The sequence below is a fragment of the Dysidea avara genome, chromosome 11 (assembly GCF_963678975.1).
Source record: "Dysidea avara chromosome 11, odDysAvar1.4, whole genome shotgun sequence".
Lineage (NCBI taxonomy): Eukaryota > Metazoa > Porifera > Demospongiae > Dictyoceratida > Dysideidae > Dysidea > Dysidea avara.
In genome coordinates this window covers 11,986,267-12,008,950 of record NC_089282.1, presented here as the reverse complement: position 1 = coordinate 12,008,950, position 22,684 = coordinate 11,986,267, and the positions used below count along the sequence as shown (strand labels likewise).

General features: G+C 37.0%; 4 protein-coding genes and 1 pseudogene across 6 annotated transcripts in view; 2 read left to right on the top strand and 3 right to left on the bottom strand.

Moving 5' to 3' along the window:
* LOC136238061 (ATP-dependent DNA helicase DDX11-like) overlaps window positions 1–8,680 on the bottom strand; it is a 51,649-nt gene extending 42,969 nt beyond the window's left edge. For both annotated transcript variants that reach the window (XR_010692741.1, XM_066028387.1), the window contains exons 1-9: window positions 8,407–8,680; window positions 8,255–8,355; window positions 8,150–8,202; window positions 8,040–8,107; window positions 7,888–7,980; window positions 6,539–6,672; window positions 6,445–6,484; window positions 6,208–6,315; window positions 6,067–6,154 (exon numbers count right to left, since the gene is read on the bottom strand). Coding sequence is in view for 1 of the 2 variants with exons in the window: in XM_066028387.1 (XP_065884459.1) it covers window positions 6,067–6,154; window positions 6,208–6,315; window positions 6,445–6,484; window positions 6,539–6,672; window positions 7,888–7,980; window positions 8,040–8,107; window positions 8,150–8,202; window positions 8,255–8,355; window positions 8,407–8,550 (829 nt within the window). In the remaining variant the exon portion in view is untranslated. The remainder of the gene's footprint in view (window positions 1–6,066; window positions 6,155–6,207; window positions 6,316–6,444; window positions 6,485–6,538; window positions 6,673–7,887; window positions 7,981–8,039; window positions 8,108–8,149; window positions 8,203–8,254; window positions 8,356–8,406) is intronic.
* LOC136238067 (short-chain collagen C4-like) lies at window positions 2,653–5,386 on the top strand. 2 transcript variants are annotated; one of them, XM_066028395.1, is made up of 2 exons: window positions 2,653–2,959; window positions 4,401–5,386. In XM_066028395.1, exons 1-2 carry the CDS (start codon window positions 2,690–2,692, stop codon window positions 5,247–5,249), a joined length of 1,119 nt encoding a protein of 372 aa, XP_065884467.1. In that variant the 5' UTR covers window positions 2,653–2,689; the 3' UTR covers window positions 5,250–5,386. The 2 variants fall into 2 exon arrangements, with proteins under 2 accessions (XP_065884467.1, XP_065884466.1); XM_066028394.1 differs by having other exon boundaries at window positions 4,395–5,386.
* Window positions 8,681–8,684: 4 nt separating the features above from the next.
* LOC136238068 (protein Jade-3-like) lies at window positions 8,685–17,062 on the bottom strand. The gene is made up of 7 exons (XM_066028396.1): window positions 16,984–17,062; window positions 16,577–16,678; window positions 16,438–16,521; window positions 11,515–11,635; window positions 11,363–11,449; window positions 9,342–9,547; window positions 8,685–9,292 (listed from the first exon to the last, which is right to left on the bottom strand). The coding sequence occupies exons 2-7, from the start codon at window positions 16,579–16,581 to the stop codon at window positions 8,806–8,808; spliced, it is 990 nt and encodes a 329-aa protein (XP_065884468.1). The 5' UTR covers window positions 16,582–16,678; window positions 16,984–17,062; the 3' UTR covers window positions 8,685–8,805.
* Window positions 16,679–22,684, bottom strand: part of LOC136237670 (ATP-dependent DNA helicase DDX11-like) — a 21,652-nt pseudogene continuing 15,646 nt past the window's right edge.
* Window positions 20,161–22,684, top strand: part of LOC136238066 (short-chain collagen C4-like) — a 3,829-nt gene continuing 1,305 nt past the window's right edge. The window contains exon 1 of the mRNA XM_066028393.1: window positions 20,161–20,468. Coding sequence (XP_065884465.1) covers window positions 20,199–20,468 — 270 coding nt within the window. The 5' untranslated portion in view covers window positions 20,161–20,198. The remainder of the gene's footprint in view (window positions 20,469–22,684) is intronic.

Here is a 22,684-nt window from a genome sequence, read left to right as displayed (position 1 = left end):
CTCCCTATTCATGTAACAAGACAGGTTCCAGGGTTTGTTCCCACGCACTAATTGGCAACTCATGCACTGGGGTGGTAAGTTAGTGCAACACTTTGATCCTGGGATATAATTATAATAAACATGTCATCTTACCAAGGCCAGGTCACTGAAGTTATTTAGGGGAGATGATTTGTAGAAATGACAGCCACTAGTTTTCTGACTGCTGCTTCTAGCTCTACTCTCCTTAGCCAGTGGTGGTCCTTCATTACTGACATGTGTCTCCTTGCTGCCTAGAACAATGTACAGAAAATATTGCAGTAAGTATACCCCTTAGGAAATTGTTGACACCATCGTGACACACTGCCACTAGGCATGGATAATCATGGATCATAACTAGCCACTAGGCATGGATAATGTTCCCAATCACTTCATTTCCTTTGCTACACTGTCACGTAGCCAGACCCTTTTCTTTCTTTTGCGTGGGGGCCTTTTCTTTTCCTGCCCCCACCATAGATTATAGAGGGGCAATATGCTTTCTATATAATCTATGCCCTCACACAAAGAAAGAAAAGCCCGGGTCTGGCTACGTGAGACTAACACTGTCATGGATTCTCCGTCCTCCGTCTAACATGAAAGCCTCTTCAGTATGCGGGACATACATCTTTGTAAACGAGAAGCCAGCTATACAATTTACTACCACATTGGACTCCACGTTGCATTTCGTCAAATTAAACTCTCGCCAAATACAAATTATTAAGCAAATGCCAAATATTCTGCTGATACGGTACTTGACATCATGGCACAGTGAATCTTAATTTACCAGTACTCTCTGCACTCTATAATGATAACTTAGTATTAGAGGTGTACCGATATGGGTTTTTGGCATGTACCGATATCCGATATTGGTGCCACCAAAAGAGGCCTATAACCGATAGTCGATCCGATGTTTGCATTATAGTTAAAAGTGTACATTTACCTACCCTACAACAACATGCGCATGTATTCATTGCTATACTCTGCCTGTGGTGGTACACAGCTTGGGTTTCTATTGTGCAATCCAGACAATTAGGCACCCACAAACATTTTTATGTATACTCCCATGAAGCCTTATACGGATATTTCTGCATTCTAATGGTTTGTGAGAAAGCTGGTACTGTGACAGCAAGTTTCCTTGGTTATCCCGTGACCCTTCTTTTTATTACGAGGTAGCTACTCTATAACTGCTTCATTTATAAAGACTGTGTCTGTGATAAGCTTTCCAGCAACAGACAGTAGAATCGCATGTATTTATATGGCTTCTCATAGCGTAGCGCTTGTTTCAGAGTGAACAATAAGCCACTGGCACTAAAGAGCCACATGAATAATGTAGAAAACCACTGCACAATCCGTTTATGTACAAATTATTGCTACTGTATAAATATCGGTAGCGATATCGGTCCTCCTGCTGTTCTGTACCGATACCGATATTGGTAAAAATTGCCATATTGGTGGCCGATATTATAGCCGATCCGATTATCGGTACACCTCTACTTAGTATATCACTTTGTAAGGTGTCTGTATTATATACTGAGGTCATTGATTATGTACATAGTATGGTTGTGCAATAGCAAACACTATCTCAATAGCCAGACTCCCACTTGTAAAAAAAAGCAATTCTAAAATGTAAACATACCAGGACTACAAAAACAGCTAACAATCAAGCCATATTCAAAAACAGATGAACAAGATGTTATGTACACTTTATTGGTGCTGAGTAGCAGAGTGATTAAATTTCTCTAAAATTTTATCTTACAAAGTCCTTATTATTGCAAAGCTTTTTTATTACAGTGCGACTATAAGGCTGAGATAGGTGATCACATAAGCTATGGGAAAGTTCATAATAATTTTAGTCAAATGTATTTTTCACACACCTGTATATAACCACAATAATAACTTTTCCATAACCATCAGTGTGATCACAGATGACAGATGATCACACAAAACCATGCATAGTCAGCAAGTTTATAAATAAACAGGCTGAAATAGGAATTACAGGGTTAATGTACAGGTTAAACCAAAGATAGAGATGCTATTAACTGAGTGGCCACTGTATAATTGTGATTTAAAATTACAACATGTCACTTTTATCAGCATTATAAAAATAGTTCATTACCAACAGTTCTACCAACATATGTGAATACAAGATATCATATACAGCGAGGCTTTGTGAACCATAAGATAAACATATTGCAATACTAAAATGCATTGAAGCTAAATAACTGTTATATGCATTCCAATAACTGCTCACGTGAACGGCATAAATATATAGCCAACAATTCTACTGTATGTTGTAATCACTTGCAACATGCTTAAGTTATAGCCCAAATCATGTGGAAGCTACTGTGCTATGAAGATTTCAAAAATTTCAAGGGTCAAATCAACCCCCTTCCCTCGATCTCAAAGGGATAATTATTAATATTAATCACAATACAGAGTTTTTTTTGAGAACTTATAAGTAGAAGTTTATTTCTTATCTTTCTGTACTGGTAAGCCAGGTACTAGCATGCACTTTGGTATGGGGGAGATGTGTATTTAGTCAACAGGTTGTATCATCACCACCACAACCCACCATGGAAATGTCATTAGATGAAACATTAATGACATCACTTTCTGAGTAAGAATATATAAAGCTTGCAGCACACAATAACTGCACTAGTCAGTTATAACAGTGATGGGTGCAATTTCTATAGTACAAGTTAGTGTGGCACTATCAGTAGTATGTCTGGTAATAGTGTTAGCTGGTGGTTGGTACTTACAGTCCTCACTGATACAGTTAAACACACAAGTGATGGAACAAGACTACCTCAATCAGGAACAGACTAAACATATTGAAGAACTTAATGAACAAATTATCAAACAAAACAATCAGATCAGTGAACAACAGGTACAACTGGAACAACTAAACATCATCATAGATGTCTTGCTGGATAGGAATGGAAAGGTGATTAAAAAATGATCATGCATAATTAACGGCAATTCGGAAAATCACATTTTTTCCTTGTTCTTGTTTGTTTACTTTCTAGTAGCACAATTATGACTGGTGAACCTGCCCATACCACATTAGAAGAAAGAATAGTGCCAGACTTAATGTTTTCATCTGAATGTGTGCCACCTAACTATCAATTACTGAAAGGTGAAGTGGCCATTATGCTTTGTATTCACTAATGAAAAACAGTATGAGAAGCACTTCTGCAATCAATACAGTACGACATGATGTCACAACATGTATAGTTTTGCATAATTTAATTGAATTCCAATGATAATTACATGATGAAAAACTAATGTACCAGCTACTTGCATCATTGTAGATGCCAAAGTTGATTGTATTTACTACTAACAAGTCAAAATACAGTGAACATTAACACAGGTTCCTGAAATTAAGATCGCAGTATAGAAATTAAGATCGCAGTATTTATTCTAAATAATGCGCCATTACAAAATTCGCTGTAATATCACCGGGAATTAGTAGATACAGTGATTTCTACTGTACCACTTTTAAAAATCAACACAGCACTAAACTTCATGGTTTACTAGAGCTTAACCCTACGGCAAAATGTACAGTATGGATACGTCACGTGATTATTGTGTCATGTCCTCCCTCCCCCCCTGCAATCCAGTCCTAGCTACAAAAAAATATGTGTTACAAACACAGAGAAGCCATCACATACTACCACAAATTGACACCTTGCACTGTCAGCGAAGAGAAATGGGACACAAAGGAGGACAAAGGTTGGTCTATAATACATGTATTGTATGTACTACTGTTGGGCTGAAGCTATGTCTAACAGTGAAACAAATCAAGTAGCTGTTATTGAGTTATGCTTGTGGTTAGCAGGCAGGAAGTTAGTCAGTAGAAAATTCCATCGAATAACTTTTTTTAAATTTCACAGTTACCTTTCTGGGTTACACTGATGGTAATTTTGGGCTTGGATATGTGTAACCAATAGTGCCAAAGCGCCATGAAGGCACCATGAGGCTGGTTTCTGGTCAATATTTTTTTTAAGAAAGTGCACACAATCCCTGACTGTATGAGTATGATTACTAGTAGTTGCTGCAGATGGTAAAAGGCACCTCTCAAGCCAAAGTCAAATAATAAGAAATCAAGCCTGTAGCATTAACCACTTTATTATTGCCTAAAGACATCAGCCAAGCAGAAGAAATTTCCATTAAATAATTTTTTGTAGCTACTTATCGGAAGCATTTCGGGTTGCACAAAAGCACTATACCTAACCAATACTGCCATGTTATCAAGAAAAAACAAGGCTGGATATTCTTTGGGGGAAAACACAGTCTTCCATGACCCAACTATACACTATGTGCTGTATACACACATACATATAATGTACATTTATTCTTCACACTTCTATACCCAATAGCACAAGGATGACTATGAGGCATCCAATAATACCAACTATCATGGAATAGTCAAGAGACAAGAACAGTCCTCAAAAACCACAACAGATAAAACTATAATAAAACTGTTGCAAGGTAGAGACGGCCGAGATGGAGCACCAGGCATCAAGGGAGATATTGGTCCCAGAGGAAATAGGGGAGAACAAGGACCCCCAGGACCAAAGGGAGAAGGCAGGGATGGCAGAGATGGTCGTGATGGAGCACAGGGTATCAAAGGAGATGTTGGTCTTCGTGGAGATAAAGGATATCGCGGATTAACAGGACCAAAGGGAGAACCTGCAGGAGGACTAGTCTATGTTCGGTGGGGTCATGATTCTTGTCCTAGAACTGGAGCACAACTGGTGTACTCAGGTAGAGCTGCTGGACCCCTCTACACCACCCAAGGCGGTGGAACAAATCCACAATGTTTACCACTAGATCCTAGTTACCTAAAATATGAAACTGGAACACAGTCTCATTCCCTGATATATGGGGCAGAGTACGAAGAAACAGACCCACTAGTTGCTAACTCTCATAATGGTGATGTCCCTTGTGCTGTGTGTTACGTACCTACCAGAACTACACTCTACATGTTACCAGCAAAATACACCTGTCCTACTGGATGGATCACTGAGTACTACGGATATCTTATGTCTGGACACCACAGTCATCATCGACAGCAATATTCTTGTGTGGATCACACACTTAAAACAACCATAGGATCATCTCCTAATAACAATGGCTATTTGTTCTACATCGTGGAGGCTGTATGTGGAACCCTTCCATGTCCTCCTTATGAACAGACCAAGGAACTTTCCTGTGCAGTTTGCACCAAGTGACTGTGACTTCAAAAGCATGTGTACTATTGTAGTTATGTAAGGTCACATGTTATTGTAATGAGTGACAGTGTAATTGTATTACTATGAATACAGTACAGGATTTGTTGCCATTACATATATATTTTGCTTGATGTTAAGAGTAGTATTGAAGTGGGGGGACATTTTGCTGCTGACCAACAAATATATTCTGTATCACACGTACACGCAGTAGTACTAAACTGAAACATGTGTAGCATTTGTGTACAGCCAGATGTTGAAACATTGTGTATTTCATTGCCCTATTGTATCAGAGTGACCACCAGCTAAAGTACTTTGGCATTGATAATCACCTATTATCAGGTACTAAGATACTGACTCACATCAATACTTTACTCAGTTTATCTAAACATCCCATCAATCAGCCTATGTAGTGCCTACCATTGCCACTAAATAAAATGTATACAACAGGTTTAGGGATGAAAATATATGCAATACATAAGGTGGTAAAGCCACAATACTAATTCCTTGCATTAATTTATTATTTGTATAAATTCTCATGTGCAAGATAGAAGTTTGAAACTGAACCATCACATGAGCATATTTCTTTCTGTTTGTGGTTAACACAGGCAACTAAAGTTTGGAGGCTATTGTGTATTGCTAATACCTAGAAGCAGTTGCCTCATGTATTGTATATGGGTGTATAATTGAACAAGCAGCTCACTAATTAGGCATTATGAAATACAATGCATACGTAAACAAGAATTTGGTGACCAGTTACCCAAAACACCTTTAAGAAACCAGGTACACACCCATACCTGATTAAAAAGCATTAACAAACCTTTCTTCTTCTTTTGCAGTTCCAGACACCTGTCATTGATCAGTTGAACACTTCTCAGCTTTTTGACTTGCTCGTTGATACACATGTTCTGTAAATGAGAACAGGATTGGCTATCAAACTTTGGTCAACATCATTCTTTACCTGCCTTGATCCCATTGTGATCACCTGCACATCAGTGACATAAGGACTACACTGGACCTCATGTACAAATTGTGCCAGTTGTGAATGAGTCCGACTACAATAGAAAACCTGTAGTATGGCAATAAACAATTGATGTACTACAGTTGCCAATTCATTTAAGGTACATGCACTCATAACACATTGGTGAGTGCTCTATTAGAGTAGTTCATAAGTGATTTGCTATGTGAGGTGACTTACTTTTATCATGTGATCCTCTTCTGTTTCCTCATCATCAGAGCTAGGACATATGAGCTCATGTGATGCGCAGTTTACATTCAGACATGTTTCCTACCTGCTATCAAGCTCACATGATCCACCTGGGTCACTATCATACTCAGCCACAATGATGTCAGAATCATCAATGACATCTCCTGGTGTTGATGACTTCTTCTTTGATGTACTGCCTGCATCATCACTGGAGGGACGCTGCAGCAAAATTATTTTATATTTTAAATAAATCAGAGCTATACATTTTATAAGGTCAAATGTTAGTTATCATTGCACAACAAGCATAGTGATCCCCAACATGGTATGTCACAGTCCATCATATTAACCTACAGTACCTGTCATACTAAATTCATGGTCCTTGATAATAACAAGACGATTTAATGTACTTCTGTGGGTTATTTGGTAGGGATGCCACGACATAGAAATTTTTATGTCACATGTTAGAGGTTTATGTCAGAACATGTCGTATGTCACAACATAAGCAATTCTTAAAGTTTCACAACTGAAGCTGTTACTTATGAAACTGTATAGCTATTTTTATTCAGACATGAAAAAATATCAACTTAAACATCAGCAATATTAACTACGTATGACATCAACAACCAACATTGCTCATAGTTATTTGTCAATTTTTCTCATATTTATTGCATCAAATTTGATCAGAATGAATGGAAAAGTGTGCATTATTAGGAGATATTTATGTCACGACATAAAGAACCCTATGTCATATCATATCATGGAGCATTATGTCACGACATGTCGTATGTCACAACTATTGTGGCACCCCTATTATTTGGACAGCTGGTCCAAGTAGCTAATTAAAAGTTATCAAAGACAAGAGCTTTAGGTGAATAGTGTAATCAGAGCATAGCAAACAGTCATGTATATGGATTTCTCATGTGGGTACCTGTAGTATTTTCTTCTTTAAATTATTCAATGATATATAAATGGCAGCAACAAGAAAAATAGCAAACTTCTAAACTGCAAGGCCAACCTGAGCCCGTAAGCAGTCATTTTATTTCCCTACCCCACGCACCATTGGCTTACAATGAAAACTTGCATGCAACTTTAATCACCCAGTGTGTACAAGATAACTGTGTATCCTTAACAACTTCCCCAATTATAATCATGCTCCATTCTCTAATAGCACACACACACACCAGCTGCTAACAAAATACTCTAATTGAATAGTCACCTTCTATTACAATGAATCCTCACTTAGTGACCACCTCTTTATTGTGACCACCAAGCATAGGTCCCAAAACATAGTTAAGGTTTACATTATAACCTCATAATTTAAGACCACCTCTTAAGACCATATTTTGTGTCCCTGTTAATATTTTGCTGGACAAATGATGCTCCAGATGACTGCTCTATTAGAGTATCACACGGTACATGTAAACAAACACACACCTTTCTCTTCATCCATTGCTTAGCTGATGGTCCATACAACTCTTTCAGCTTCTTCACTCTTTCCTTCCTTCTCAACCTTCTCTCCATTGCCTCCTGATAATTTACAGTTGCCATTTTGGCATTTACAAAAAATTCCTTTAAGCAGTAGTTACCTTTAACTTGGTAGCAGTTTCCTTAGCTGCTTGTTTCTCCTCAAAATCTCTCATCCAATCCGGCTCATCTATTTGAGAGTACCATTAAAATAAATATAAATTCAGTTTACTTGTGTTGTTGTTGTTGTTACTTTTTTCTGTCTTATTCTGCTCAACACAAGAGCTGTAACAGTCACCATGTTGTAGTGACGTTCATAATGTACACATGTACAAACCTTCTTTCTCCTTTGAGTATCTTTTCTGCTTCGATTTTGTCTCGCTCGTTACTGTCCTTCAGCCACTTCAGTGCGCCACAAATCAAACTCATGGATTTTCCCTAAGTACCAACATGATTAAGACAATATTGGAGGATAGTACCCTAAGATACCGTTCCTGTCGGGCTCTCGAATAATCCTATTTTACCCCCTTCTAATGTCGTGTACAGTTCACGCATGAAGTTTTGCTGGATATCATATGGCTTGAAAGGGAATGGAAATTCGTCGGGGGGTGAAAGCCTCTCCACATATTCCATTGGACTAACACACCAACTGGGTTCTGTAGCATAACACTCGCTTATAGTCTTTCAGCACGCCTTTCCCTCACCATAATCATAGATTACAATGTAATTCGGGCGCCATAATTTCAAAGTTAAATAATTACAATTACCATGTATTTCTGCAATTCCATTAAAACACTGGATATAAAGAGGTGTAGTATCTACAATGTTTAATGTAACACAACCATTATTAAAAAAAGAACACAAAATTAATTATAATAAAACAGTATGCTATCTTGTAAGTAACTCCTGTTTCCAACCATTGCGAAGATAATAAGAGTCATTGCAATTTTCAACCTTTACTCTACAACTGAATGAAACATTGTAAAGTCTTTGTAACTCATTACACTTCTTGATAACAATTAGTGGCTGTTTCTTCTGCAGTATTAGACCATTGCTAACGTGAAGTGGCTTACTCTCACACAAAATGTGACCATTCTTTCTTAGTGGGTAACGTTTCACAGGTAAAGTAGTTAACCCATTCCGCCGTTTAGCTTTAGGTTTAGATATGTCCTTAGTGACGATGGGACCTGGTTTAGCTGTATTTTCATCTATTAGACTGGATCTTGTAGTTATGCTTTTATCCCCAAGAGATAATTTCTGCAATTTGGGTGAGGGTAAGACAGTAGAGTCCATGTCAACACTACTATCAGACTTCTGTAGTTTAGCTGGAGACTGTAGAGGATCTCGGGTTCTTTTACGTGGCCTACCCCTCTTACTATTGATAAATATAAATGAAATACAAGTAAATAATTAATTCTAAATACCTTCGTGAAGGTATGGCAGATGGATCAGGTAGCGGAGTAGTACTTGCAAATGCTAACTCTGCCATTGACATTTCTCTCTCCACATTGAGTTGCTGTCGTTTCAACTGCTCTCTCTTCTGTATCATGTAAGAAAGATTGCGAGATTTCTCCAGATCCTGTCTAATCTGAACCAACTTCATAAACGTCAGATTGCTCTCAGCATCTTTCTGTACAGAAAATAAACCAGATAGATGACTCAATGAGTAATTCCTATCCTCAAAACAATACATACACATAGTAATAATTGGTACCACGATAAATAACCTGTGACCAACCTCCTTTGCCCCAATAGGCAATCCAAGGAGTCACTTTGCTAAGCTCCCTGCTATTACCGTATAGTAAAAATGTTTGGTGGTAAAAAAGTTTAAACCCACTATTGCAAACTTTATGGAAAAAACTTTGGCAAATGGGGCTTCACCTGAAGTTTTAATATCTACCACGTACTGTATTGCTAAATGCAACATCGCTACATGCAAGTGAGAGTCATTAAACAGTGCACCAATTAAGGGGCATGGCAGCTGTTTCGATCACAATTTTTTATCCTCGCATTGAGGGATGACGACTCACCATGGAAATGCCTGCCACACCCCTTACTTTTAATTGTTTGCACTTGCGTGTAGCAACGTAGCATTCGAGTGGTAACTACCGTACAAGTGTAAGCATCGTTTGCTGGTTCTTGTAATGTTGAGAGCAATGGATTTTCCTGAACTCTTGTGGGACAATAAACCTCACAACAATTGAAGGGAACGCTTGGAAATACCCATGACACCTGTCACGATACTTCGATACCCATCCTTTCAACATGGTAAATCTGCTCATGTGATTGCTATAAATAATTGGCAGATAAAACTTTGGCAATTATAATGCTATTCGCCAAATTCACCAAAGTTTTACTGCCAAAGTTTTTTTACTATACAGTACACGGTCTTACATATAAATAACAAAGGAAGGCACACCAAAAATTTAATCTACTCACTTTAACATACTGTATAGCTATGGACTAGTATGGTTCTGTTACAGGTAAAAGTACACTCATTGAAGCCATTGATGTGTTTGAGTGAAAATAAATGGGACACAAAGAATGACAAAGGTAAGTTCATGATTCAAGCACTGCTAAAATGACCCAAGCAATGTCTAACTGTGAAAAAACCAAGTTACACTGGTCTGAAAGCAACAGTCAGTCGGTCGGTCCATCGGTTGGTCTGTCAGTCAGTCAATTCATCGGTCAGAAAATCAGTCAAAACTCCACTTAAAAATTAAATGTAAAGTAAAAACATAACAAAACAAAGGTGCCTGTGGCACTTGATGATGTTACACAGTACTAAATATGTCCATTATCAAGAATCGTGTGTACGCAGCTATTCAGTAATCTGCTTTAGACTATATACATATATATCATCACAACTTATAGGAAACATTTTTGGTATGGACTATAGACTACCAAGGTGCCATACTGGCTTAAGGCCAATAGACAATTTGTACACTCTACTATTTGAATGAAAAAGTGCTTGGCACATCCTACTCATTGATGGTGAACAAAAGTTGTAAATTCCATTTTAAAAATCTATAGGTAACAAACACTAATTGGACTGCAAATTACCACATCCACTACATGCAGGGCTCATCAGATATAGGAATCTGTTGTCCTGGAAGAAGTACCCATACTGTACACACAATAAAGCGAGCCACAGATCCACCATAGGCCACAATACATTCATTCACCATTGAGATGTAACAGAATCACATGTTTTAAATTTCAGTATGCATATTGTTTATTCCATGATGAGCAGCTAACTGCAGGGTGTATCTATTAGGAGCTAACCAGTGTAAATTAACACTTCTATTTTAAGTATACAATCTCAATTCAGCACAATAACATATTGGGAGAGGCAACAACAGAATCTAAATAAGTAAAAACAAGACAGTCAATTTCCTCCCAGTTAACTAATCTAATAGCTGATAGTTCCAATATGTAATCATACCTGAGACCTCTCTACTAATTTCTCTTTAACTTCTTCTACAATATCTTTAACATCTGAAGTAGTTAATAATGGATGGTTGTGATTTGTCTATAGTGATTAAATAATAATTACAATTAATTTAGCAACATCTGGGGATTAACTGGTTATATCACCTTTCTCTTCAGCTTCCAGTAGTTATAAAATAACTCACAGTAGCGTGGCTTCATATGTAGTTGTGTTACAATCTCTGATGGGGAAACGTAATCGTAAAATTCTTCCTCCATGTCTTGTAACCTGAAATGCAATTAGCAAAGTAGTTATCAATCTCCTCATTTATACTGAAAATTTTGGACAGAAATGTAAACAAGGTCTACTTTGTGACATTAAGATCACCTTGTTATATTATAGGGGTCACGTCAAACAGGTCCCAACTTTCCTCACTATAAAATAGGAGGAGGTAGCACAATACGACAGGAATTTTTTTGATGCAAGAAATCAAATATTTGATAAATTTAGATCTGGATTATACGAATGTCACCATTTAAATTGCTGATGAAGTGTGAATTCATCATCCATCAAAGTTTTCTGTTGTACACCAAATTCATTGCATATTTCTAATACCGAACCAACAGTTTACATGATAAAGAGGTGTTTAAAATCACACACAATACATAACCTTGAATGTATATGAAGTTATGAATCCTTCTTGAAATAAACGAAAAATTACCAAAAGATGTGTAGACAGGCAGTTTCCCACTATCTGTGAAGCCAGGCTAGAAGCATCCACATTCATCTTTGAATTCCCTGTAAGACTATTTCTTGGACAATTATTAGGCTGTCAGCGCCCCTTACTACCACCCATTGATTTAATCTATGACAGGACTAAGCACATGCAGTGATCCCTTAACATAACAAGAGAAATTTATGCACTGTAGCAGGATTGAATGGAACAGTCTGGCTGAATATAACAAGTTACGTAATGTAGTACACTTTCAAATATCAAATGGCACTTGTTCAAGACTTTCCATACAGTTTGTGATCATGTGTGCACATCCATCCTCCTACAGAGGCCATGAGGTTCCAGTTAACCATAATACACACTAACTATCTAATTCCTTGAAAGGATGTTATACAACAACAACAACATGAACTTCCTCATTAATAGGTAATTACACACACCCTGAGGCAGGGTATGACATCACATGTATTTCATTACAATAAAATTAAATGTCCCAAGACAATTTACTTAATAAAGTTTTAATCACTTTTGCATGGGCACTTAGCAATGAGGCAATACAACTTGATCATGAGTATGTAGGCGTATTCATACTGAAAGGTACTTTCCTAGCAAATTATGCATACTTGACACCTACAAAGATTACTGTGTTGTGTATTCAATGTGAAATAAACTGGTTCCCTTCTACACATGAATTTCTCTCTAACAATAAATGGAGATATCAACAAAATAAGGGAGTAAAAGGAAATTAGTTTATAGTTTGCATTCATTAAAGGTTTACTCTCAACTGAAAGTACGCAAACTGTAGTTGCATATCTTCTAAAAATAAAGCTCTATTTACAAAACATTGAGATATGTTGGTCGTAATTCATGAATTACTACACAATAGTAAAAATTCCAGACTACTACTTTGTCCCACAACTGAATTATTCAATGTCCTATTAAGTCAATAATGATCAGCCCAAACACAGTATAATCTCACTATCACTTTTAACACTTCTATAGTACAACACACACTCTGGCCCACATGTCTTATTAGAACATCACAGGATTTGTATGTGTGTGTAGACTGTAATCCTTGAACATCCGTCCATCGCTGTGGCTTTATCATATCCTTATTTTCAGTGTGGTAGATGATCATGACATGGTTTAGCTTGTTGCATAAAAACGATTTTCTTAAAGTAAATGACATGTGTCAAAAGTATCACACAGAGAGATTACTCATTATTAGATTCTAGCATGACTTGCTTTAAAAACAATAAATTCTCAGGTACCACCAGCTGGATTGCTGAATCCCATCATACTAAACATCCAACACACAGAACTATGTTGTTTCATAACGGTAACCACAACAAAGTTATCAAACAACAAAGTCTAAACTTTGGTAATAGCCAGCCCGAACAAACAACGGAATTCCAACTAACTATTTAGAAAGATGCCTTACAGTCCAAAGAAACATTCTATGCAGTTTACTTAACAGTACAATCCAATACACAGCTGGTTCTTCGTGATTGGCTCCCTTTTTGCTGTTGCGAATGCATATATCCACCATGTACACTAGTGCTGAGCAATATACTGATTATTTAGTTAAACCGCAGTATCTTTTTGATACCATCTAATGGATGAATTTCATAATAACTAAAGTTGCCCCTAGCAACCTGAATTTTACAATAGTTGTAGGGATAAATGTCTATAGTAACATCTCCAAATTTTAAAAAGATAGCATGAAAAGGTCATGAGATATAACATTTTAAAGGTTGCCATTTTTCCATACATTGTCTATTACAGTTGCCCCTTCTGGGCAATCACATAAATAATGTGTGGGAAAACAACAAATTCAATTAATGTCATTTCTCAATTTAACATTATTTGTAGGTGTGAATCTCACAATTAACCTCTCCAAATTTTAAAAGGACAGAGTATATACATCATGAGATATCACATTCTGAAATTTGTGGTTTTCCCATACATTATCCATGTGATTTCCCAGAAGGGGCAACTGTTACCCCCTCCCATAGATAATGTATGGGAAAACTGTAAACTTTAAAATGTCATATCTCATGACCTATATATGCTATCCTTTTAAAAATTGGAGATGTTACTTTTGATATTCACACCTACAAAATAATGCAAAATTCAGGTTGCTAGGGGCAACGGTTAAAATTCCTTATTATGAAATTCATCTGTAATCTACTGGGATATGACTAAAACACGGAACGGACTGGGAAAACGGACTCACAAACGGACTGGAAGGAACTCCCCTGAAAACATTTTTTTGCCATAGAAACTCACTAAATCACTGCTACAAAGAATATAACACGTAACAACAGCCTTAAACAAACCTCTAAATGTGTGCTCGAGCCACCATTACTACCCTGAGATAATTTACAAAGCGCCAGTCTGCCAGTTTGAGCGCCTGTGACAGCGAAGTTGTCGGTTAGCTACAGTTTAAGCAAACAAAGATTTGTAGTAGCCAGTTTCTTGCCAGCTGATTAAATACAACGTGTCCGCCACGAAGCCTACCTGTCACGAGCTGTCACCTGTAAAACTGAAGATCAGCCGTCAAACTAATTGCAGCAATTAACCAAACCATGAATTCCAAGTAACATAGTGTCTTTACAGGCTTAAAGCTTGTGTCTTGTCTTGTTTACACATGCGAAACGAAAGTGCATGCGCTTTTAATTAAACACAAAATGAATTTAATTTCAGACTATCTTTAAGCGCAGGGCTTAATATCGGCTTGAGCAAACTTCGACATCGTGTTCAGAGCAGTTCAGAGGTTTGTTTCAGGTCGTTGTTGCGTGTTATATTCTTTCTAGCACCTATACAGTGAATTTCTATGGCCAAAAAACGTTTTCAGGCAAGTTCTTTCCAGTCCGTTTGCTAGTCCGTTTTTCCAGTCCGTTCCGTGTTTTAGTCATCTCCAATGTGCTGCAATCATTTTGCCAACACATTCTGCCTTGAGTAAAAATGTTTTAAAAACTGTACTGGATCTAGTAGGTTGTATACAATCACTGGACTGGACCACTGGACTCAGTTTTTTTCCCCTTTTCAACCAAATATTTGGGTAACTAGCTGTAACTATTGCTAGTTTCATATACTGTAGTTAGGCCACTCCCCCCACCACCACTACCACCACACACACACAAAAGAAAGCAGTGTGGTCATGCCAGAATTGTCGTTGCAGCTATACATCAATGACAGGCAACTGTCACCACTTGATTTTGCTCTCAATTTTGTAGACTTGAATTACCATTAGGATACATGGTTACTACTATACTAATGTACTGTACAACTTATACAAGAATGATAGTCATGCAATGGAGATTATGCCAAGAGAGAGAAGTGGATCTTTTATCATTAAATATAAAGTCAGTGATGTAGCTAACAACCACTTCTTGATTAGCAAATGATTAAATTGTTATGCTATTTGCACACAATACTAATATGAACAGGCATTGTCAAGTAGACAGGTCCACCTGTATGGTCTGTATTCAATAGACCAATAGCTACAACCAGTTGGCCAAATAAGAAAAAAACCTGAGTCCAGACCACTAGTCCAGTCCAGTGATTGTATACAACTGATCTAGTAGTAGAGGTGAAAAATGGCATCTAACTAAGGCATAACGATAATATAGTTATACCACAATATCAAGTAACAATATCACACTGTCCATGAAATATCAAAACCGCTCAGCACTAATGTCCACCATGCCATGGTGTCTCGAGGCAAATACAGCACTCAACTTTGCCTCGTGCTGTATTAGCCTTGGATAAAGCAGCCGCCTGTCAACTTTGCCTGTCTACATCAAAGTATAACACTTTCTTTATTATCAAATAATACTTTTAACCCATCTATTATAAAAGGTTACACTTTGCACTATTACATAACAAATGTGCACAAGTCCAAGAATCCAGAAACAGAACCTCTATGAGAGTACTAGAATATATTGCTATGAAATACAATTTACAAGTTATAGTAAGGAAGTTATAATGTCATGCTATTAATAGCATTGCAGTTACTACTAAGGTGTATTTCATATGACTCTAGAAAAAATAGTACCATTATTTTGAAAACAAATTTTTCATATTAATTAAACCATTAGTTGGTAGCCTCTTGTTATAACACATAAAAAAATATTGCACATAACCAATTAACACTGTAAAACTAATTACTGCAGTGTAACTAGGTACTACACTGTATTGAGCATGTGAATCTGCCAAAATTCACATCTACCAAGTAAGGGAAACACCATCAAAATACCCATCTAATAAGCCACACTTGAATGACTTCTACACTGTTATCTCATCAACTACCCACTCACCACACATACCACACCTGTGGGACAGGTTTACTAACCTGCTTGACTTGATAGGCCTTTTCTGTTCAAGTGAAAATTGGCCCGTTGGTGAACCAGATAGCAGTGTGCCTCGGACAATAAGACTGCAGAATAAAATTAAAAAAAAAATTTAATGTTGTAGTTGTGTATATAGTCCACCTCATTATAGACACATAGTACAGCAGTATCAAGCCGTGACTTCATCTCCAATCCATACTTAAAGCCACAAGTGACATGGTAGGACACAATACAGTTAGGAGCCTACACAATACACACCTCATAACCACATGATGGCTATAATAACACAACAGATAATCACATCACACAATGAAATGAAAAATGATGATGATGACGACCATTAGCTCTAATTAAATCATAATGGTCAACTAGGGTCATGCTTGTTATGACTGGACACTATACCCACCTATTATATCACAAGTAAATTTAAAATATTGCCGGGATATATCAAAGTATACAGGTGCCTTAATTCCAAGAAAAAATGCGTATGCAAAGGCAAAAGAGTAGTAACTATAGTAATTTTGAGAGGTTCCATTATACACACTCACAGAGCACTGGATGCAGGCTCCTTTCTTCTTCTTACATAGACAGCACACCAAGTTAGAGAGTGTATACTGGAGATAGTGTATACTGGAGATAGTGTCCAATAGATTATGAGTTTCATCAATCGCCACCACATTGCCTTGTAGCTTCACACCAACAGCTTGTCTGGTAGCAGCATGTAACAGGATCTGATAGGGTAACACCACCAGCTATTGGTGATCAGAGGAGAGAGATAAATGTACAGCCAATTACATACATTATACAATGAATAGCAGTTGGTAAGAACAAACTTTGGCAGGGTGCAAGAAATGACAATTCCTTGGCTGTCTGGACCTCAATTATTTGAATACAAAATGATCATGCAAATAGTTTCACACAACAGGTGTGCATATTAATGTACTCTGTTTTCAAGGTTCTCAGTGAAACATCCACTCTAGGGATCAATAAAACACTGTCTTAATGGTGAGGTGACCATATTACAAAGGTGACCAGTTGTATTTGGGAACTTGACATAGTCTCTGTAACTAGGAGGTCTTTTTAAAAAGAGATTGCCAAAGTAAAGCAAGGTATTATTGTGATTGAAAAAAAATAAATAATAATAAACATTTCACAGAACCACAAGTTCACCATTCCTATGGCATACACCACACATTCTGTGTGTACGTTAACACAATATGGTGATACCTGAGCTGCAGGGAGTGCATATCTTGCTCCATAATAGGGATATGCTTCTAGTTCCCTTCCCATGGTAACCAGTTGTTCTATGTCCTTCACTTCATCCTAGATGATAACAACAACGCATTAACTACACCTGTAAACACAGGAAGTATTCTCAAACAATCACATACAACTCCTAACAGTTGACACAAACTACCTACAAATAACTTGCAAAATGAAGCTATACAGTAGCTTATATCCCAGTGTAAATCACAACCTTAAGCTGATTTTACTATTCATCACAAAATGACTCAAGCATATTTGCATCAAGGCCACTCTAAACATTAAGCAATGTATCTATCTTACTCAGTCTGCCTCTCCCTATTCATGTAACAAGACAGGTTCCAGGGTTTGTTCCCACGCACTAATTGGCAACTCATGCACTGGGGTGGTAAGTTAGTGCAACACTTTGATCCTGGGATATAATTATAATAAACATGTCATCTTACCAAGGCCAGGTCACTGAAGTTATTTAGGGGAGATGATTTGTAGAAATGACAGCCACTAGTTTTCTGACTGCTGCTTCTAGCTCTACTCTCCTTAGCCAGTGGTGGTCCTTCATTACTGACATGTGTCTCCTTGCTGCCTAGAACAATGTACAGAAAATATTGCAGTAAGTATACCCCTTAGGAAATTGTTGACACGATCGTGACACACTGACATACCTATAACCCAAAGGGACAAATTATTCATTACTTTGTAACACTACGTTACTATAGCATAAATGTGCAATAGTACAAGTAAATTTATAAATAACTTGTTGTTTATAAAACTACTCTTGACGATAGAGCTATGTACTTGGAGTTGTACCATCATAAAAATAAGCAATTCTGCTATCACACTCATTGTTTTATCACAATAGTTTCTTCCACAAGTAAATTAACAACATATTAAGACAAACTAAAGGTATTTAAATTCATACATTGGTCTACAGTGTTGGGATTTGGTCTAATGTGCTCGTCATTCCAAACTAACTACTGTATAATTTTAGCACCATATTTATACTCACACATACAAGTACTAGAAGAAATGGCATTGTTGTCCTCTATCGCAGTGCAAGTAACACACATGGGATACAAAAAATAAAAACAAACAAAACTGCAGATATTCAAACACTATTCATAAACAGGCAATCAACATGGTAATTAGGTTTTATTGATTTTGATACTTGCTACACTGAGTAACAGAGTAATTTAACTTCTGTAATTATATTTTTAGTATCTATTAATCATTATTAATGTATTGGAGCAGCTACTGTCAGTGTTGGGAGTAACGCATTACAAAAGTAACGCGTTACGTAATATTATTACTTTTGGGGTAACTAAGTAATATAACGAAATACGCTATAAAAACAAGTAATATAACTCAAGTTACTTTACTTACAAATGTAACGCGTTACCTAAGTAATATAGTTACTGTAACGAATCTAATATTACGTAATATTATTACTACAAGTAACGAAATTACTAATCTCGTTAGTTGTCCACTGAGTAACGCCTAGCTACAACGAAGTAATGAAGCCTACTGAATGAGGCTTATTCACCAGCTTCTTACTTATAATCAAGATTTGCACATTGTCCAACGACGCAATCGTGTCACATGATAAGGTGGTAGTTTCACACGTGACAGCTTAAGGCTGTGGACACAAAGTAATATAATATGTAATATTATTACAGTTACTTTATTTTATGGGTAATATGTAACTGTAACTAAATAGTTCAGCTGCAAGTAATATGTAATATGTAACTAGTTACTTTTACAAAGTAACTTGCCCAACACTGGCTACTGTATGCTGGTTTAATTAAGCTAAATGTTCATGATAATTTTAAAGTTTTTGTTTTTATAAACTACACATACTTGTATGTAAACACAGTAATATTTTTTTCCACATGATAATCAATCATGGGTGATCATATGTAGCATAGTCAACAAGTTTATAAGTAAACAACAAAGGCTGAATAGGAGTAAAGGCACAGGTTAAGGGTACATGTTATTACAACTAGAAGTCAACAGATTAATATTATAAACTAAGTGGACACTGTGCAAATGAAATTTATAATAATTACACAACATCATTTTAATATTGTGTTAGCATTTTAAAGGTACATTACATGTTTAATGTATAGCACAGCTTTGTGAATGATAAGATTATTATGTGTATTATTACAATACAGAAATTTGTAAGGCTGAAACAATCAAGTTAGGTTCTCTAAGTTGCAATCACTTACAGGATGCATTGTGATGCATTATTACAATACAGAGTTTTTTGAAAGCTTACAGTATAGTTGCATCAACAAAGTTGCTTTCTTATCTTTCTGGTTAAAAGTAAGACAGTACTGGCACTTGTCATGAGGCAGGTACATATGTATTTTAGTGAACAAGTTACATTGTAACCACAAGTTACCATGGACACATTAGATAACCATAGATGACATCACTTCTTGTATAAAAGCTTGCAGCACACAATATACTAGTCTCAGTGTACTTGTCAGATAGAACAGTGATGGGTGCAATTTCTACAGTACAAGTTAGTGTGGCACTATCAGTAGTATGTCTGGTAGTGGTGTTAGCTGGTGGTTGGTACTTACAGTCTTCACTGATACAGTTGAACACACAAGTGATGGAACAAGACTACCTCAATACAGAGCAGACTAAACACATTGAAGAACTTAATGAACAAATTATCAAACAAAATAATCAGATCAGTGAACAACAGGTACAACTGGAACAACTAAATATCATCATAGATGTCATACTGGATAGGAATGGAAAGGTAACTACTAAGATTATCATGGAATCATGGGTGTAAGAGGGTATTCATCCAGTTCCATAAGTAATAAAAAAACTTAAACAAAAAGGTTAGCAAAACGAAGAAAAACTCTAAGAAGCCCCAGGGCTTAAACCTGGGCCACCAACATGAAAGGCAACTGTGGTACCAACTGTGCTAGAGTAAGCTATCTATTCTCAGACACCATGTATACTTGGACACTCACTCTCACAAACTGCTGGACGAAATCATAAAAAAATTGATGTGGACATGCCTTGCATATAGCCTAACTAGACCTCCAAGTTTAAGCCAAAAGTCTTGTTTGATTGTTGTGCTAGACCAGATCAAAGTCGCTGCTGGAAATCCTGCATTCTCGGACAAAATTCAATTATTGTCAGACACTGGCCAGTAATCCTACTGCCATAGTTTATTTCTTTTCATCTCATTTGCAGAAAGCTGTGATAGGAAATATATCAGCATGTCATCACCTCTATTTTCGAACACGGGTTATCAGCTGGTTCTCGTACACCGTTGGATCAAATCATATGAAAATTAATGTGGATATACTTTACACATAGCCTATCTAAACCTCCAAGTTTGAGCCAAAAAGCCTTTATGGTTAGCAAATTAGAGCGAATTAAAATTCCTGCAAGAAAATCTGCATTCTCATTTTTCTCAGATAATAGCCGATGATTCTTATACCAAACCATTTAGCCACTTATACTACCAACACAATCTGTTGAAACTGTTTATTGGCTATCAACAGAGCCATAGTTTATTTCTTTCCATCACCTTCTTGGATAGTTATGATTGGAAATATGTGAGTATGTAATGACCTTTACTCTCAGACACATGCATGCATTGTTTCTGTGCTGTCTCAACGATCTAGGCTCCAGCTATTTCTGATGTCCATACTTTATGCATTTTTTGACTTGAGAATAAAGGTCATTACATACTCACATACTTCCAATCATAACTATCCAAAAAGGTGATGGAAAGAAATAAACTATGGCTCTGTTGATAGCCAATAAACAGCTTCAACAGATTGTGTTGGTAATATAAGTGGCTAAGCAAATTAGAGCAAATTACATTTTCTGCTAGAAAATCTGCATTCTCAGTTTTCTCGGATAATAGCCAATATTTCCTATACCAAATAATTTACCATAAACGCTCTTTGGCTCAAACTTGGAGTTTTAGATAGGCTATGTGTAAAGTATGCCCACACTAATTTTCATACAATTCGGTCCAACGGTGTACGAGAACCAACTGATAACTCCTGTCCGAAAATAGAAGTGGTGACATGCTGACAGATTTCCGATCACAGCTTTCTGCAAATGAGATGAAAAGAAATAAACTATGCCTCTGCTAATGAATAGCCCTAACAGATGGTGTTGGTGGAAAGCCTTTAAAGTATTTGATGTAGGATTACTGACCGGTGTCCGACAATAATTGAATTTTGTCCAAAAATGCAGGATTTCCAGCAACGACTTTGATCTGGTCTAGCACAACAATCAAACAAGACTTTTGGCTTAAACTTGGAGGTCTAGTTAGGCTATATGCATGACATTTCCACACCAATTTTTGTATGATTTCGTCCAGCAGTTTGTGAGAATCAGTGTCCGAGTATACATGGTGTCAGAGTATAGATAGCTTACTCTACCACTGCTAGCTCCCCAGCTCCATTACTTTTCTATCTATATCGGGTGAATAAGAGACCAAAGTTGAACCCAACCCTAACCTTAAGTTTGCCTGTTAAGCATAATGATGTCCTTCACTACCTGTATGAAAGTACGTTTTTGGTGAGTTCAAGGCGAGCTAGAGTTGGCCCGGCTTCACCGGGACATTCGCTTCACTTGCTCCAACCCTAGCTCGTCTCAAACTCACTTCCTTCATACAACTAGTGTGCTTGATTTAAGTCAACATCCAGAACCGAACGAATAGCCACTACGATAAGAAAAAAACAGCGTCAGACATATAAGGCTTTACAAAAATTGCACATATCCCCATGTACTAATTACTAGTAACCATTTTGCTTAGTTTTTGCCATTTCACAACCCTACACAAAGAGGACAACACATGAAGCTATCAATTTACTTGCTTTGAGTGTTGGAGGTGTGGTGAAAACATTACCGACAATTTCTCTCTCATTCTTACCCTCTCATTCTTATGTGACAGACCATTCATGCACTACCTGTACTGATGTACATAGTAAGAGGCACTTT